Source organism: Leptidea sinapis, chromosome 7 (genome assembly GCF_905404315.1).
Source record: "Leptidea sinapis chromosome 7, ilLepSina1.1, whole genome shotgun sequence".
NCBI classification, from domain to species: Eukaryota; Metazoa; Arthropoda; class Insecta; order Lepidoptera; family Pieridae; genus Leptidea; species Leptidea sinapis.
In genome coordinates this window covers 9,722,014-9,742,481 of record NC_066271.1, presented here as the reverse complement: position 1 = coordinate 9,742,481, position 20,468 = coordinate 9,722,014, and the positions used below count along the sequence as shown (strand labels likewise).

Sequence of the window (20,468 nt, the reverse complement as noted above, 5' to 3'; positions counted from 1 at the left end):
CAGTTTGTCGGATCCGAACTGTCTCCTTTTTTTTGGATCAGATGGACAAGGGCTTACTTCCATGAGTCAGGGACAACGCCTTTTGTATATGAGTGCCGGAATAAACGCATTAGCACCGGCGTCAACTCAGGGGCACACGTTCTAAGCACGATTGAGGAAATGCCATCCAGCCCGCTCGACTCCCTGACGTCCAACGAAAACAGAACTCGTCTGACTGTTTTCTGTCTGAACTGTACTTCAGTCATAGAGCTCTGACATCGCGGGATGTACGGCGGTGTTTTTCCGTTGTCGTCAAGAGTCGAGTTGGAGGTAAAAAGAGCGCACAGGAGATCGGCTTTCTCTTTTGCCGTATGGGACAGGGTATCAATCATCATGTGCAACGGTGACAGGAACGGCTGGTTGAAGTTACCACAAGCAGTTTTCGACAACGGCCATAACGTCGTGTACACGTGTTCCAGTCGGGTAACTGGAAAGCTGCTCGCCGCTTTGTAGGGATGTGTAGTCAGCAGAAGATCTAATAAGGACGGCATTTGACTATCCACATCCGGGAGCCGCGTTGGCGACTCAACCAATTGGGATAGACTATACGCCAATGCAAAATTATGCACAGATCGTAGACATGTTCCTACCCTCAAAATTGCTGAGACGGCGACAGCAGATATCCTCCCTAACACATAGCCCGGCATGAGGGGAAGAAATGGTGTGCATGTAAAGTACACGTGTCAGAATTGAAACTTCCTTGGAAAACTAATTTTATAATCTCTTTATACCGATAATTATAGAACAGATAATTCATATAAGAGAGATTGTTTTTTGTTAATATTAGAAATTATTGGATGTTATACATACTCGCGGCCACGCGCTAAACATGCACGATACAACGCTGATAAGGAAGATGTTCTACTTCTTCGAGGCCGTGCGCTAACCCTGCACGATACAACGCTAGAAGGGAAGATGTTCAACTTTTTCGCATACGCGCCCTAAACCGGCACGATACAAAGCTATTGGGGAATATGTTCTACGTTTTCGCGGCCACGCGCTGATCCTATAAAAAGAGGCGGGACTGCCTAAGTAAAAATTGAAATTTAGTATGAAACGAGCAGTCATTTGACATAAGTTTGAAATAGTACCTACCTACTTATTTATTACATTAACGCGATTGGCCACGAAGCAGGTATAATCCGGCTATGTTTGAAAGCGAACAGTTCCATATAACGTAGCGGATTTCGATATCTCCTTTTTAAACAAGATTAAAGCCGTCATCTGTCAATCTGTCAATGACTGCACGTTTCATACAATCGAGTGAATCGCTTTTTTCAGAATTTCGCTAGCCTGGTACAGTGCGTTCACAGTTATTTTACCTCTAGCCGTTAGGTTAGCTAACCTGAGCGTTATATTGCCATATTTAGCTTCTATGACTCCCTCAAACGACAAGTTAAATTTTACGGTATTGAATATATTTTTTTTCTTACAATATAATGATTTGAACGTACAGTTTGTAATAAGATCTTATGTTATCGGGACGGTTTAACGCATTTAAATTTATATTTGGAGTCATTACAGAAATTTGCTAAACAAATTTTAATTTTTGTTATTCAAAGGTTAATTTGCAATAATAATTACATCAGTGTTATATATTTATTATTATAGTCTGTTTTTCCTAACTTCTTAACAAATGTGGCGTATAGAGAACCAGCTCGTACCGAGAGATAATTCGTACAGATGGGAATCATCGTACGCATGAACGATTGAACTTAATGGTTTTTATGCAGTGAATGAATAGTATCGGGTAGAAGAGTAGAAATAATACGACAAGTTATTTTAATAGTTTTATTATTCGGATTCCGATGATAAAAAATATACCTATCTTATAATATTATTTATACCTATCTAATTAAGTAATTTGCGTTCGCTTTGTTATTTAATGTAAGACTATACCTTTATATATCTTTAAGAATATGCCTATCTAATAATATCATTTTAAAATAAAAAACAATTAAGTGATTGAAGCGAAGTTTGCTATTCCAATTTGATAAACTGTTCAGTAAGATACGAAATGATTATAATTACAATATGAAAATAACTCAAAAAATATGTGTCAGCTTATCAAGAGTATTTAACTAGTACCTAATTATCAACCCATTTATGAGTTGCTACTTTGTATCTTAAAAAAGCACGTTTAGTGTATTAATTGTAAGCTGTCATTTGTTATTGTATTAGTTAGTTACACAGTAATAACTACAATATATTCATCCGAATAATTATCTTAATCGGAAATAAAGTAATCTATTTGCGTTTAAGGCTACCTGTCATTCACAGCTATCAAACGTTTTTCACGATATTTCACTTTCTCACAAGAAATAGTGAAATAGAGTTTCGCACAGCATTTTTTCGTAGGTAGGTATAATTTTCCATAATGAAGTACGACCTCCACGAAAATTTATGTCAATTTTTAAGTCTGCGTTTAGAGTTTCCCCAAAGTCCGTACCTCCTTCCTGACGGTATACATTTCAAATATTTTATTTCGAACTGCACACAGATCAAAATCATCCAAAATTTTTTTTTTCTTGGATGCGTTTTTTTCTGGGCGTAGAAATTTTTTGAAAAGTGGATAAAGCAACTTCGCTTTCTTTAGTTATGGTGCTTACGGTTTTTTCAGATATTCCTGAAACAGGAAAAAAGTTTCATTTTATAAAGCCTTTTTTATTTTAAATTAAAAATAGCTGTGTATATATGTAGACAGCTATTTCATACCAATAATGTTCCTATTTACAATTTTACCTAATCGTATCAAATGCTACCATACGAAAATTGTAGTTCTAAATAAAAAAATAGAGGTCAGCTTGGCATTTATATTATTTATTTATTCAAATTAAAACCACTCAAAGCGACTTATACTAATTGCCAATGATTACTCTATTAAATTATGATTTCATATAATATATTAATAAGACAAATATATAGGACATAGAACTTGTATATCAAATTGAAGCAAATGATTGATTATATTACTATAATAATAAAACATACAAAAAAACATCACAAGATAGTTACTGTACTGGCAAGAACAACAATAAGCAGTCTAACATTTATTGTGAGAGAAAATCAAAGTTGACGCGACAGAAATTATGTACTGATGGCAGTAACGCTAAGACATCAAGTTTCCACTAAAATTGGGAAAAATACTAAAGATGGGTAACCCTAATTTACATACCCGTCATGGCGGCAACTCGTTGACGAACATTTCCAAATGGAATTAAAGGAGCATTATGTTCTTTTTCTCTTTCACAGAAATCACGCACCTATAGTATATCTTCCGCTACTTTTAATTCTTTTCGGCATGCTAACAGATGAAATATCACAAATATGAAAGAAAAACGCTAGTGTAACAGTCCGTTCACAGTTATTTTACCTCTGACAGAAGTTATTATAAATTTCCTTTATGTTGGTGTTCCTGTCGAGTCATTCTGTGAAGTTCCTGGCGTTTTTCTTAAGTATTTAACTAGTTAAATACTCTTGATAAACTTACACATATTTTTTGAGTTATTTTCATATTGTAATTATAATCATTTCGTATCTAGTAAGATCATTCAGTAGAACAGTTTATCAAATTGGAATAGCAAACTTCGCTTCAATCACTTAATTGTTTTTTATTTTAAAATGATATTATTAGATAGGCATATTCTTAAAGATATATAAAGGTATAGTCTTACATTAAATAACAAAGCGAACGGAAATTACTTAATTAGATAGGTATAAATAATATTATAAGATAGGTATATTTTTTATCATCGGAATCCGAATAATAAAACTATTAAAATAACTTGTCGTATTATTTCCACTCTTCTACCTGATACTATTCATTCACTGCATAAAAACCATTAAGTTCAATCGTTCATGCGTACGATGATTCCCATCTGTACGAATTATCTCTCGGTACGAGCTGGTCCTCTATACGCCACATTTGTTAAGAAGTTAGGAAAAACAGACTATAATAATAAATATATAACACTGATGTAATTATTAATGAAAATTAACCTTTGAATAACAAAAATTAAAATTTGTTTAGCAAATTTCTGTAATGACTCCAAATATAAATTTAAATGTGTTCAACCGTCCCGATAACAAAAGATCTTATTACAAACTGTACGTTCAAATCATTATATTGTAAGAAAAAAAATATCATCAATACCGTAAAATTTAACTTGTCGTTTGAGGGAGTCATAGAAGCTAAATATGGCAATATAACGCTCAGGTTAGCTAACCTAACGGCTAGAGGTAAAATAACTGTGAACGTACTGTAGTTACTTTCTTTAGATCTTTGCTTAGCCTATTTATTTAGTAAATACTCAAAGTCAACTTCAAATTGGCCGTTGGCTTGGACGAACTTCAGCATAATAAGTTTGACCTTCACAAGGTGACCGAATACCGATATCACATTCAATGTTCATTCACTCAATTAGTCGTTATAGAACAAGACAGCTGATTGGAATTGTTTAGTGTGATCAGCTATAACGATGAGTGTCCAAACGGATTCGGATAAACGCAAGCAGATATCGGTTCGCGGTATTGTGGCTGTGGAAAATGTAGCAGAAGTGAAGAAGGCTTTCAATCGTCATGTCCATTATACTTTGGTGAAGGATAGAAATGTTGCGACCCCAAGAGATTATTATTTCGCCCTTGCTCACACTGTTAAGGATCATCTGGTCTCCCGGTGGATTCGTACCCAACAATTTTATTATGAAAAAGATCCAAAGGTATTTATGAATGATAATTATTTTATCTTATAAATGCAGATTTTAATTTGTGTTGAATATTTTATGCAGTAATAATCTATTTAAACAAAAATCAATGAGTTTTTAAAGAATTCTACCTTATTAGGTAATTAGTTAATAATTTTTAATGTTACTTAGAATTAATGTTGTAATGAATATCATTAGGCAATTTTAAACAGATTTTTGATCGCAATATTAACTAGTCTTTTTATTCAACTTTATTTTATCTTTAATTCTACCGAAATAATTGGTCCTACCATGTTTGTACAATTTTCTTTTACAGCGAGTTTACTATTTATCATTGGAATATTATATGGGACGCTCCCTTCAGAATACCATGATAAACTTAGGTATTCAGGGTACAGTAGATGAGGCTTTATATCAACTAGGCCTAGACATTGAAGAGTTGGAAGAACTGGAAGAAGATGCAGGCTTAGGAAATGGTGGTCTTGGTCGTCTGGCTGCCTGCTTTCTGGACTCTATGGCAACCCTCGGCCTGGCTGCTTATGGATATGGTATTTACTTACTTTGTGCTATATATCTGTTTAAATTTAAAACTAATTTGTGCTGTACATCTATATCTGTTTAAAACTTTTACTTATCATCATCATTGGAGAGTCCAAGTAATTACATTTGTTATTCCAAATAATTTCCTACAACCTATTTTGCCTAACAACTAATAAATTATTATCAGTTTACATGCTCTTGGGCTGTCCTCTGCTAGATTATGATCTGTGATACTGGCTTGACTTAAAATCTATGAAAGGAAGCAGAACGATAGGAGTAAAATAATTTGTGTCAACTTAAACATTTACTAAATATTATAGAGTAAAAATTTGCATATATACAAAAGCAAAAGTGTGTTCTTTATGAATCCAACTTTTCCAGCTTTCCAACCATAGTATATGGCAATAGAACGTTGTTATATATTCTATGCAATATCAATAATTTTACCAAGTAATATCAGTTCACAGAAGAAACAAATGAAACACACACACACACACAATAATCTTAATCTAAGGTGATTAACCTCTAGTATTTTTATCATCAAATTTGTAAAACATCCACATGTTTGATTAATTCTTTCAAACTAAAAATAATTTAAATAAACCGCTGTGCATTCCTTTCTGTAGTAATTATCAATCAAAGATTTCATATATCTATATAAGTATATATAAGAGATTTCCACGTATATTGTCACTCATCATGATATCTCTGGAATCTCTCTCCATTAGGCTTAGAGACTTGAAATTTGTTAGAAATATACCTTTCGTCGAGTAGAGGTCAGCTAAGAACGGTTTTTATGAAATTCCACCCACAAGAGTTTTTTTTTAAATATGAACAGAACAACATCTGTCGGGTCAGCTAGTATTTTAATTGTGATTTAAATAAAGATAGGAATAGGGTGACCACACTGATCTTAACCAGATACATTACCTGTGTATGCCTATACACGTGAATATTGAAAGGTCTGTGTAACCAATGTGGTGGTACAGCATGTATTGAACTGCATAAGATACAGACCAATAGTATCATATCCATTCAAATCAAAAATCCCCACGCCCCTGGGGGGCCATTTATATTGCTAAACATTTACAACAAATTAGTTAGTAGTATTATCTCGTAGAAATGACATCAAAGATAATTCTAAAGGAATCATCATTTTATTAATTTTAAATTTGTAGTGATTTAAAACTAGTAGTTGTGGTATTCATAAAGCAAACCTTTACTTGGTAAATAATCTAGGTTAAATATAGCTTGAATTCATGGTGTAACACAATTGGTCTATATATTATTCGCGGGAACGAGATAAACGCGTTCCAAATTCGAATAATTTTTTTTTATAGTTAAAACAATATTTATGGCCAGACTAGTTAAATGAATACCAGAGCAAAGTCGATTTTGCGGTTCTGGATCCCAGAAGAAGCCCAGATATGAATCCTATAGGACACCTACGGGATGAGTCGAAGAAAGAGCGAGAGGAGAGTACTTACTCCGGAGACGCGTGGCCTGCGGATGGTTGGAGAATGGCGAAAGATCCCACAACAGTCAACACGTGATAGTAAAGCTCATTCGTTCCATGAGGAACCGCATGGAAGCAGGCCTTAGAGCCTTCCTTGGGAGGAAATACGAATAACTAAATAATTTTTTTTTCTAAAATTATTGAAATTCTTAGAACAAAATACGTAGCTGAAGAAATTATATTTTAATTTATATCATTCATTACACGTTAGGTACCTATTTTATTATGCGCAATTTACAAACATTAAGTATATTTCTATCTCAACAGATCGAAACCACCACGGCGCCTATTTCTGCCGTGAAGCAGTAATGTGTAAGCATTACTGTATTACGGTCTGAAGGGCGCCGCAGCTAGTGAAATTACTGGGCAAATGAGACTTGACATCGTATGTCTCAAGGTGACGAGCGCAGTTGTAGTGCCGCTCAGAATTTTTGGATTTTTCCATAATCTTGAGCGGCACTGCATTGTAATAGGCAGGGCGTATCAATTACCATCTAAATAATTAATTAGTAAACTTGTAATATACAACTGAATCGGTTCTTAAAATCTTATTTACCGTCTAGACAGTCATTTAAATAATAACTAGATTAAACCGTCTTTTAAGTGTGTGTTTGTATGTTATTATATATTATAATTAAAGTTACTTGACAAAACTGATGCTGGCGTGTCTCCAATTATTTAGGTCGTGTACATAATATATTATATGAGAACCAATTAACAATATGAAGACGGCTATATTTATATATTCCTGCAGCACTCCTTTGTAAAGAATTTTACGTTAGGTGCAAAAACATTAAGAGTCTGCCTTTGTAACATAGAAATCTAAATAAAACTGGTAATTATTAAGATCGTAGGCTATGTCCCACTTAGAGTTTGCTAGTAGTAATTATTCACATTATCAACACCACAAATCGTGAATTGTGCGTGTGTTTACCGTTCGACTTTAACACTAACGGGTGAAACTAGAATGATTTTCAAATACAAATTTTTTATTTTGTCTCAAAAGAAAATGTATTATACAAAAAACCATGTACAAATTACTACGCACATAATACCTACTACACAACATTATCCATCACTACCTTTGGGTACAAACATTAAGAAGAAGTCTACATACTTAAGTTTGGTAAATGCATCTAGACAATTAGGTACGAAGTAATTATTGTTAGGACTTCTTAAAAAAAATGAACTTGGCAGTAGGTTTATGTGAAACAGACATAAAGGCCTTTCCAGAAAATTGCTGTTTTGCTGGAGTGTAGGTATGTAGTCTACATTATGACAAATATCTACTAGTAAATGGCTGAGCTCTAACTCCTAAGTTTCCTTGTGTTTAGGATAGATTTCTTAAAAGAACGAATGAACTATTTACAAAGAGGTCGTAGATTTCAAGACTCAACTAAAAGCGAGTTGATCTAGTGTACTACATACGATACGAGTTATTGTATTATTTTGTAGTTATCGCTGTGTACTTGTTAGTCCACTCTCAGGCATATAGACTGGTTACATTGGCCTAGTTAGGGAGTTGTTACTACCTAAAGGGTCATAGCGTCATCTCATTAAAGAGATAAACTGTACATTTATAAAGTTAGGATGCATTTATAGAGATCCGTTTAAAGTCAACAAAGTACATGTCGACGAAAAATGATTTACTTCAAATATCTACACCTGGATTAACCAATTCTGTTCCATCGATTGAGTTGACTATGCTGTCTTTATTTCGAGGGCAAGGGTTCAAACAGTGCTCTTGCCAACAGTCCAAAATACGATACTTTGTAATTCACGAGGCCAAAAATCTGTTACCTGTTTTAATAAATAAATATTGAAAATTGTCGTACCTATGAGCCCCATAAGTAACTATAACGTTCTTAAGAAATTTTTGTTCATTGTGATTTTTGGATACTACCGTTGCTTTAATGATTAAAATTATGTCTAAGTCTTACCAGATAATCCTTTTAAAATATACCAAAGAAAACATTTTTTTGTCATTTCACGGAACCGATTCTGGTATTTGATCAAATCACTAGATTTGTTTAGAGAAATGATAAAATCCTGTTGTTATTTTAACATCTTCCGTGATTTGATCAAATCACTTAGGGAATTGACTAAATCTCTGTTTCTATCATACATAACTTTTATTTACTAGGTATCAGATACGAGTACGGTATCTTTTCTCAAAAAATACAAAATGGCGAACAACAGGAAGAACCGGACGATTGGTTGCGTTACGGGAACCCCTGGGAGAAGGCCCGCCCGGAGTTCATGCTCCCCGTCAACTTCTACGGACGCGTGGTCGATACTCCACAGGGCAGGAAATGGATCGACACTCAGGTACGTCTCTGTGACCTTCGGATGACATTGCGTCGGTCGTTCCTTGCCGCTTGTAACTTCAATCAGTTGAAGGACATATCAATGACAACTATTAAATTTCACGAGCTTTATAAATAGTAAACGAATGTTGACATCACAACGAAATTCTTTAAAATAAGATCCAGTTTAGCGCTTATTACACTTTACTGAATTTAGTCGTCTGAATTCAGTCGTTACTGAATTTATACAATTATCTAGCTAACTAGCATCCTAAATTCAGAAGCAAGGATGAGTTCTGATTGACTGAATCATTTAGAAGCTTAATTAGAAATGCATTCAGGAAGGTGTTATCGCATTTAGTTAATGATTTCAGTCGATTATGGCTCGTCGTGTGTTGAGGACGTATCTAAGTTACATTTTGTGTTCCCGAGTAATAGTAATTGCCCAACAAGTTTCTAGGATATTTATTGAAAGCAGGGGTTAGGATATTAAAGAACTGAATTTCAAATCTTGATATGAATTTCCTGTTGCAAGAAATCTTAGTTCTACGACCAATCTTTACTTTGTACTAATACTGTCTCGTAGGTATTATCTTGCTTTTGAATAAACGGTGTCACAAGATTTAATAATATGTCAAACGATCTAGAATCCTTTCGTCGATAATCTCTGAAGTCCGCTGGCTCTTAAACACCGATAAAGTCCATGTTTGCTAATTATCCGCGCAGTAATAAATATTCCTTACATTAAGTACGTGGGGTACTTCTTTTTTCTATTTTAAATGAGCCAACGGCCAGAGCTAGGCAAAGTCCAATTATTTGGTATTTGGACAATACTGGAGTCATCCTCGTATACAACACGTCCGACTTCGCCGCGCTTTAACTGGTTTGTATTTACAGATTTATCCCCTTATTCAGAATGGTCCGCTAACTTTAAACAGCTGCTAAGGAGTGTTTTTCTCATTCTGACTTAGGTCAATAGAGGAAGACAGACTGAGAATTAGCAATGCATTAAGTTAGCAGACTATTATGAATAAGGGGGTATGTAACTAAACCTACCAGTGGGAGGCTCCTTTGCGCAGGATGCCGGCTAGATTATGGGTACGAAAACGGCGCCTATTTCTGCCGTGAAGCAGTAATGTGTAAACATTTCTGTGTTTCGGTCTGAAGGGCGCCGTAGCTAGTGAAATTACTGGGCAAATGAGACTTAACATCTTATGTCTGAAGGCGACGAGCGCAATTGTAGTGGCGCTCAGAATTATTGGGTTTTTCAATCGAGCGGCATTGCATTGTAATGGGCAGGGCGTATCAATTACCATCAGCTGAACGCCTTGCTCGTCTTGTCCCTTATATATATGACAGTGTGATCAGAAACTTCGAATTTGTTTCTAAAGTTGCTTCTCAATTAAGACTATATTTAGTGAAGTGTAATAGGCGTATTTCTTATAAAAATAGCTACAAAACAATGTATATGTAATGTATTGTTGGAATTAAGGCGACACTAAATGCTAGCGACCTTGAGCGATATGAGTTCACGGCTGCCGGCCCGCGATATAACAAAGCAAACATTTTCTAATTTCTTGCGTGGAAATCGTAATATTTTAACAGGCGCAAACAGTTTATATGCTTACATTTCTCATTATTGATTACTAATCTAAATAAATGTACCTACACAAAAAAAAGTACAAGCTATATAGATACCTTTGCTGAGAATAGTACTAAACAAATGCGTCATGCCGAGAAAAAACTTGTTTAACTGCAATGAAAAGTGGTAGTTGAAAATAGCTCTGGAGTGTTAACTTATAACGAACAGCAAACATTAGAAACCTACAAATAAGCCTTAAGGATATGTGTTATATGATAAAATAGTGTTCATAGCTCCAAATGGTGTAATTTCACTAATAAATTTGTCTAAAAATGCCTTGTTTGCGTGTTTTCTGCTTACCCTTCGCCTTAACTCGCAGGTGGTGTTCGCGATGCCGTATGACAACCCGATCCCCGGCTACAACAACAATGTGGTCAATACCCTGCGGCTGTGGTCAGCGAAGAGCCCGGTCGACTTCAACCTAAAGTTTTGTTAGTACATATATATATATAGTTATTATAATAAAACTAAATACATTTCATATTGTTTATCTCAAACAATGCTATCTGGTTAAATATTTGAATACTACTCCTACGAATCAATCTCAATCGACTAAAATTTATTCCATAATGTATTCGGATATCACCCACCATCATTAAAGTTTTTCGTTTCCATCACAGGTGAACACCGCTGCTCACTAACGGCTAATCCCAATATTCAGTCTATCTCCGGTTGTGGCATACTTGAAATAAAGATCGTTACTATCGTTGCCTTTTCTGTCCCAATAAACTTATCGACGGTAACTCACCTTATCCGTACACGCTGTCTGTCGTAAGACGTATAGCTTACCAGCGATAGAAGTTTGTATGGAAATTGCAATTGACGCGTCCCAATATAAGGCGATAAGAATGACTTATCGGGTATATTAGGACAGCTTCAGATTATTGACAGCTAATTACTGACAGTAGAAGGTAGTAATTTATCTCAATCTGTAGATAGTATATTGGGAACGACCGTAAGTATAAATCTAGGACGGCGGATCAGCTCGCTGTCTGATGACTCGTGTGTTGTATTTCCTGATATTTCGGCCAATCTATTAATATGAATTGTAATGCGGCCATTTTGGAAACTGGCTTTTAATTATTTGCTGATACGAGATTAAAACTATATTTTTTTAATTCCAGTCAACTCCGGTGATTACATTCAAGCCGTGTTGGACCGTAACGTCGCAGAGAACATATCTCGTGTGCTCTATCCCAACGACAATTTCTTTGAAGGAAAAGAGCTGCGGCTCCGACAAGAATACTTCATGTGCGCTGCCACCCTGCAAGATATCATCAGACGATACAAAGCATCCAAGTTCGGCTCTCGCGAAGCCGTGCGCACCACATTCGATAGTCTGCCGGATAAAGTGGCCATTCAGCTCAACGATACCCACCCAGCATTGGCAATACCGGAACTTCTACGCATATTGATCGACATCGAGAAGGTTCCATACGATGAGGCCTGGAATCTCGTCGTGAAATGCTGCGCGTATACAAACCACACTGTCCTGCCCGAGGCGTTGGAGAGATGGCCCTGCTCTATGTTGGAAAATGTTCTCCCGCGACACATGGAACTGATCTACCACATTAATTTCTTACATCTCAAAGAAGTAGAGAAACGGTGGCCGGGCGACTTCGACCGTCTCCGTCGCATGTCGCTCATCGAAGAAGAAGGCGAGAAGAGAGTGAACATGGCGCACCTTTGCGTGGTCGGCGCCCACGCTGTCAACGGCGTGGCAGCCATCCATTCTGATATCCTCAAAGCGACCATATTTAAGGACTTTTTCGAGATGTGGCCGGAAAAGTTCCAGAATAAAACCAACGGAATCACTCCTCGCCGTTGGCTGGTTTTGTGTAATCCGGGATTGTCAGATCTGATAAGCGATAAGATCGGAGAAGAATGGACGGTTCACTTGGAGCAACTGAAGCTGTTGAAGCGCTGGTCGAAAGACCCGGGCCTACAACGTGCCGTGATGAAGGTGAAGCAAGAGAACAAGTTGAGATTGGCTTCACTGATCGAGAGAGATACCGGCGTGAAGATTAATCCTGCGTCCATGTTTGACGTCCAAGTGAAGCGGATTCACGAGTACAAGAGACAGCTGTTGAACATCCTGCATGTCATCACCATGTACAACCGTATCAAGCGCGACCCTAGCGCCCCCTTCACTCCTCGAACTGTCATGATCGGGGGTAAAGCAGCTCCGGGCTACTACATCGCCAAGCAAATCATCGCCCTGGCGTGCTCAGTTGGAAACACGGTTAGTTCACTGTATGTACCTGTGGGACACTGTCCTTTGAACAGAAAGCCGGCTACCACAACGGCGCCTATTTCTGCCGTTTGAGGAATTTGAGGATGTTTAGACATTACAGTGTTTCGGTCTGAAGGGTGCCGCAGCTAGTGAAATTACTCTGCAAATGAGACGTTAGAAATCTTACGTCTCAAGGTAACGAGCGCAATTGTAGTGCCGTTCAGAATTTTTGGGTTTTGTCATGAATCCTGAGCGGAACTGCATTGTAATGGGCAGGGCTTATCAATTACCATCAGCTGAACGTCCTGCTCGTCTCGTCCCTTATTTTAAAAAAAAAATATTTAGGGGAGCCAGCGGTGTGTAATCGGCTGACGTAGCGTAGAGACGTCGCTTCATTGTGTGTCTTCTGTGAGCTGCTAGTGTTTGACCTGATCCCTGTTGCCGAGTTCCACAATCGCTCATCACAAACTTGGATGTGCGACGCTCCTTTCGTGTCATTAAAACTGAAATGAGCGGTTTTTTCCGGACAATACGACATGTGTTACTTCAAAAAAGCGCGTACACCTTCCTAAAAGACCGGATTTCTTTTTGTTCATGTAAGGGGAACATAAATAAATGTAAAATAAACGGTCAATGTAATCGGGTGGTGTCCCAAGTACAATATATATTTTCTTATATATTTACACACATACGTTTTTATTATTTTTATTATTGCCATTGTTTATTTTTAGTATTTTTTTTGTAAATCTATTTTTGTATAATATTTATTTTAGTGCCACAATTAATTATATTTTGTGCTTAAAATATGTCAGTTCAGCTATATATGGCCACAACTATAACTGAGTGGTCTACAGTTATGGAAGACCACTGCCACATTAAGACTTGCTTTTTTTCATTTGTATTAAGTTAAGTATTGACAAGGGAGGACAACTCTTGCAATATCATACAAAATAGGCAACATTCACCAAATATAAATGTTACTGCTATAGATAATCATAATATAAAGCTCATAAATATTGTTCACCAGAATATACAAGGTATCTCAAGTAAGGAATTAGAAATTAAACTGTTTTTGAGCTGCTGTAATATAGATATATTATGTATTACAGAACATTGGCGTAAGAGTCATCAGCTCCAGTTTAGTTTTAGAGAACATAAAGTAGTCAGTTCGTTTTGTAGAATTAGGGAAATACATGGAGGTTCCCTAATTAATAATAGATTAAAATGTAAAAGTAGAAGAGATATTGTTAATCTCTCTATAGAACAACTAATTGAGATAGCTTGTATAGAACTAGAGCAATTTATTATTGTATGTAAGTGTATACCGCCCCCCCACTGCATCATATGAACAATTCCAACATAGAATGGAGGAGGTACTATCAAAATTTAGCAAAACTAGCAAGTCAATTATAGTGTGTGGAGATTTTAATATAAACTTGCTTGAACCTTCGGCCAATTGTACTAGCCTTAAAAATTTATTTCAAAGTTTTAATTTGTTCAATGTATTTTGGGAACCTACTAGAATCACTTCTACAACAGCAACCTGTTTAGATAATATTTTTACAGATGTTACTATTACTAGTAAACTCATAATTAATAATCTTCAGTCCGACCATAGTGGGCAACTTATAAAAGTAAATACAAGATTGGACAATGTCAGACCAAAAAAGGTGACGATTATATCAGTTACGGGTAGCCGTCTTGAGAGGTTTAGAAATAATTTGGTAAATACAATACCATTTTTACACTGTGGCGAAACTGCTAATTTTCACTACAACTTAGTCTTCAATTCCTTCTGTGAGGAATTTGACAGGATTTTTACTCCAGTAACGGTGACAGTAAACAACAAACATAGTTTTAATGATTGGGCAACAATGGGTATCCACAAAAGTCGTAAACGCTTATATGACCTTTATTATGAGAAACATTACAATAATAGTGAAGAATTTAAAATATATGTAAAAAAATACTCCAAGCTCTTTAAAATAGTTTGTCATGAAGCGAAAACACGTTTCATTGCAGATAAAATTAAAAACAGTAATAATAAAGTAAAAGCGACTTGGAGTGTAATTAACAATGAAACTGGTAGATAGATACTGTTTAAATATTAATAATCGCGTTATAAATTCGGAAATAGAAATTGCAAATGAATTTGATAAATACTTCTCCGAAATCCCGATTGTCACGACCAAAGACCTTAACTCTTCGCCAAAAGCAGCATATGATATGCTTAAATTACACGTACCAGTATCTTCTACTGACTTGAAATTTAAGTATGTTCAAATTAATTAACCTAAAAAATACAAAAGACCTATTGGGCCATTCGACTAATATTGTTAAATACATACTTGACATTATAGCACCTGAATTAGCAATAATATTTAATGAATGCATAGATGAGGGTGTGTTCCCTGACCTCATGAAATACAGCAAAGTTATACCTTTGTTTAAATCGGGCAGTTCTTTTGACCCTGCTAATTTCAGACCTATTTCAGTGCTGCCTGTTTTTAGCAAAATTTTTGAAAAACTTTTGCTTCAACAGCTACAAATGCATTTTTGTAAATTAATGAACAAAAATCAGTTTGGTTTCACTAGGGGCTTATCAACAATTAATGCGGGTACTAGACTAATTGAGCACATCTTTGACGCCTGGGAAGAATCACAGGATGCATTGGGCATTTTTTGTGATTTGTCAAAAGCATTTGACTGCGCCCACCATGAAACTTTACTCCTAAAACTAAAGCATTATGGAGTGAAAAATAGAGCCCTAAATCTGTTAAAATCATATTTAAGCGAAAGGGTTCAGATAGTCGATGTAAATGGCAAACGGTCTTCGGGTAAACCTGTGGGAATTGGTGTTCCACAGGGTTCTATTCTCGGTCCTTTCTTGTTTCTTATATATATTAACGATCTACCGTTTGTGGTAGATGATAGCCATGAGATTGTATTGTTTGCTGATGATACTTCACTTATTTTTAAAGTGAAGCGAGGTGCGGATATTGATGACGAGGTAAGCAATGCACTCTCAAATATAGTGCGTTGGTTTGAGACGAATATTCTGCACTTAAACAGTAAAAAAACAAAGTGTTTACGGTTCATTACACCAAACACAGCGGAGGTACAAACCAACGTACTTATAAATGACCAGAGATTGGAACTTGTGGAGACTACGGTCTTCTTGGGTATCACGTTAGATAAAAAGCTTCAGTGGGGTCCACATATTACCCATCTAGCAGATAGACTCAGCTCTGCGGCATATGCCGTTAGAAAGATTAGAGAGTACACAAATGTTGCGACCGCTAGATTAGTGTACTTTAGTTATTTTCACAGCATCATGACGTACGGTATATTACTATGGGGTCATGCTGCTGACATTGATATAGTGTTTGCACTGCAAAAGAGAGCTGTTCGTGCTATATACCAGCTTGGTTATAGACAGTCTCTCAAAGAAAAATTTAAAGAAATAAATATTATGACTGTTTATTGTCAGTACATTTATGAAAATTTAATATATGTTCACAAAAATCGTCACCTTTTTGCTTTCTTCTTTCTTAATAGTGATTTTCATTATTATAACACTAGAAATAAGGGATTGCTTGTAACTAATTCTAGTAGGCTTCATAAGATACATAATAGCTTTAAGGGTAAATGTATTTACAATAAAACACTTTTACAATAAAGTCCCAGCCACTGTTCAGGCATTATCTATAAATAAATTTAAATGTTTTATAAAAAAATGGCTCTGTCGTAAATCCTATTACTCCACTGCTGAATATCTAAATGATCGGACAGCCTGGGACTAGATTGTGATTATTTTATAGCGACTGTACAATATTGTATATTTTTATTGAAAAGAGCGCATAAAAAAAGAATGCTGGGAGAGTTTCTTGCGCCGCTTCTTCTCTCTCAGAGCGCCATTTGTTTCCGTAGTAGTAGTATCTAGTAGTATAAGAAATGACATCAAAAAGAATTCTAAAGGAATCAATTTTGAGAAAATAAATGCCTTTTATGCCTTTTATTAAAACTAAGCATATATTTTGGTTTCATTAACATTTTTGTGTGAATGTGTCAGATTTTCTTCCAAAATAAATTCATTTTAATTTGTAGATCAACAACGACCCAGATGTTGGAGACAAACTGAAGCTGATCTTCCTGGAGAACTACCGCGTCACGTTGGCAGAGCGGATAATGCCGGCCGCAGACCTGAGCGAGCAGATTTCCACTGCAGGCACGGAGGCTTCGGGTACCGGCAACATGAAGTTTATGCTAAACGGAGCTCTCACCATCGGCACCATGGACGGAGCCAACGTCGAGATGGCAGAGGAAGCCGGGGAGCACAACATGTTCATATTCGGCATGCGCGTCGACGACGTTGAGGCGCTGCAGAAACGCGGGTGGGTTTGTCTCTTGTCTGTTTATCATTTGTGTAATTACTGATTACTCTTACCTATCTTCCAGCAGAGACCGAATCCAAATACGTGGTAAGAAAGATATTACTGGCCACAGCAGTCCAAACAAGAGTCGTCATACTACACGACTTGTAGGTTTTTTATTTAATTTTACATAGTAATATAAATGATTTGAGTTTTCTTTAGTGTTAATTCCGCCAATATTTGTCTTTAAACAATTCGACACGTGTTTCGCCTCCACACGAGGCATCCTCAGGACGTGTTGTGTCGCCAAAATCTGGCACGAGACTGACTTTCAGTCTTTTAACTAAAGAAAACTGAAATCATTTATTTACATAGTTTTTTTTTACATAGTAATCCTTCCGCATCATCAGCCGGAAGACGTCTTTTTTAAATATGTAATGATCTAACTTTAAATATGCTATCTATCTTAAATAAATGGGTTTATGTCACTTAAATAAAATAGATTTTTAGATGTCCCCCAGAAAAATGTTATTTTTTACAAAACATATCATGTAATTCAGTTATTATTACACGCTTTTTATAGTACTTTATGCAACAGTTGTATAAGAAGTGTTAAAAAAAGAAAGTGGCGTCGGTTCAGAGTGGCAATGAATGACGCCACGAGCGAAGCGACATTTATTTGTCTGTGGGACCAAAAAACTGTGCTTTTTTGACTACATTACAGTACGGTAAACAATGTTTTTTTAGGCCATAGAGTATAGACTTTTGCAAAGGCTCAATAAAGTATGTACTTGTACTAGCGATTTATAGTATTTTATTTAAACTTTTCATTCTTCAAATCAAAAATAACTTAAAATTAATGATGATAAAGCGCTCAACACTTCACTTTTTTTATTAAAAACCTCGCCCATGTGATCCAGATACAACGCGTACGAGTACTATGAGCGCAACGCAGAGTTGCGACAGTGCATCGAGCAGATCCGCAGTGGTTTCTTCTCTCCAGAGGAGCCCGGCAAGTTCTCCAACGTGGCTGACGTGCTGCTGCATCACGACCGCTTCCTGCACCTCGCAGACTTCGACGCCTACATCGAGGCGCAGGACAAGGTCTCCGCCGCTTACCAGGTGAGCTGGGCCAACAGAATAGTTATCACGTACTCATTGGCACTGTTCATTGTTAGTACATGTATGAAAATTTAATATACGTTCACAAAATTGGTCACCTTTTTGCTTAGCAGTGATTTTCATTATTATAACACTAGAAATAAGGGATTTCTTGTAACTAATTCTAGTTGGCTTCATAAGATACATAATACCTTTAAGGGTAAATGTATACACTTTTATAATAATGTCCCAGCTACTGCTCTGGCATTATCTATCTCTAAAAATGGCTCTGTTGTAAATCCTACTACTCCACAGCTATCTAAGTGATCGGACATCCGGGGACTAGATTATGATTATTTTATAGCAATAGCAATGACTGTACAATATTGTATATTCCAATAAAAAGATGCTGGGAAAGTTTCTTGCGCCGCTTCTTCTCTCTCTCAGAGCGCCATTTGTTTCCGAAGCTCTAAGTGTATTAGAAATGACATCAAAAAGAATTCTAAAGGAATCAATTTTGAGAAAATAAATGCCTTTTATGCCACACAACCAACGAATTTATTTCTTCTCTAAACTGTAACATTAATATTTAACTTATAAGTTTCAAATAATAATTATATTTATTAATAAGAATAATGGTTGTCTCCCCAGAACCAGTCAAAATGGGCTGAGATGGTGATTGAGAACATAGCTTCGTCCGGAAAGTTCTCGTCGGACCGCACCATCGCCGAGTACGCTCGTCAGATCTGGGGGGTGGAGCCTACCTGGGAGAAACTCCCCCCACCTCACGAATCTGCTTAGATCATAAGCATCAATATGCATGCTCTTAGAAATTTCAATGCATGCATTAAAAGTAGTAATTTTTCAAGTTATTAGGATTAATTGTTTGTTAATACTTTAACTACCGAAGATGAGATGTCTGAAAAATTGCAATATTAACAGGGTTCACTTTGTGTTGTTGATTGTGGTTTAATTATAATATTATTTTATTATTATATTCTAGCCCCCTTATTCATAATGGTCCGCTAACTTAAACAGCCGCTAAGGAGTGTTTTTTCTCATTCTCACTTAGATCAATAGAAGAAGACAGAGTGAGAATTAGCAATGCTTTAAGTTAGCAGACTATTATGAATAGGGGGGTAGTACTTTTGCGGTGCTTATATAAACAACGCACTTAATGATATTATTTAAGTTTTTATATCTATCAATTAATATTGTATATTTATAATGTAATTTCTTTCATAAAGGTATTCTATTAGAGTTTCTTACTTTTTATATAGTTAAAAAGATTGAGATTATTATGTATTTAGAAAAAAAACCTAATTAGAATTAATATTTTGTATTAACATTGTGCAGCCTCGAAAGTTCCTGTTACTAACAAAATCACTGTGCCATAATTTATATTCTTGTTATTATTATTAAATTAAATATTTTTATTAGAAAATGAATTTTGTACAAATTTTTCATTAAATTTCTATTAACAAACTTACCATTATACTTTATATTTTTATATTAAAGTATTTTATATTTATTACACTGCCACAAATAACTACATATTATTTTATTTGATATATTATATAAATTTATAATATTTTTAGTAATTTTGCAAGTTACTAAATAGATTATTAGCTCATTAATTAATTGATGTTTGTTATTTAATAAAGTTTATTCGAGAAACACTGTGTTTATTTTCCTAAATTGTTTGATAACACCATATCATTATTAGAAAAAAAGTGAGAAAAAGCTTTTATATTATCAAACAGCTTTTGATAAGTTTTTGGCACTTGTTTAGAAGAGAGTTGACTATGACGACGCCTTATTACTACGCTCGTGCAATTTCACCAGTGGGAGGCTCCTTTGCACAGGATACCGGCTAGATTATGGGTACCTCTACGGCGCCTATTTCTGCCGTGAAGCAATAGTGTGTAAACATTATTGTGTTTCGGTCTGAAGGGCGCCGTTGCTAGTGAAATTACTGGGCAAATGAGACTTAACATCCTGTCTCAAGGTGACCA

At 35.8% G+C, this 20,468-nt stretch overlaps 1 protein-coding gene across 1 annotated transcript; it reads left to right on the top strand.

The window, feature by feature from the left end:
* The first annotated feature begins 4,414 nt into the window (after window positions 1-4,414).
* On the top strand, window positions 4,415-20,130 carry LOC126965470 (glycogen phosphorylase). The gene is made up of 8 exons (XM_050809098.1): window positions 4,415-4,757; window positions 5,059-5,290; window positions 8,942-9,126; window positions 11,066-11,177; window positions 11,871-12,988; window positions 17,087-17,373; window positions 18,273-18,474; window positions 19,105-20,130. Exons 1-8 carry the CDS (start codon window positions 4,518-4,520, stop codon window positions 19,252-19,254), a joined length of 2,526 nt encoding a protein of 841 aa, XP_050665055.1. The 5' UTR covers window positions 4,415-4,517; the 3' UTR covers window positions 19,255-20,130.
* Window positions 20,131-20,468: the final 338 nt, after the last annotated feature.

Excerpts from the sequence above, each read along its gene's own strand:
- LOC126965470 (XM_050809098.1), top strand. The coding sequence starts at position 4,518 with ATGAGTGTCCAAACGGATTCGGATAAACGCAAGCAGATATCGGTTCGC. Across the intron at positions 5,291-8,941 it reads CCTGGCTGCTTATGGATATG|GTATCAGATACGAGTACGGT; the intron begins GTATTTACTTAC and ends TTTATTTACTAG. Across the intron at positions 11,178-11,870 it reads CGACTTCAACCTAAAGTTTT|TCAACTCCGGTGATTACATT; the intron begins GTTAGTACATAT and ends TTTTAATTCCAG.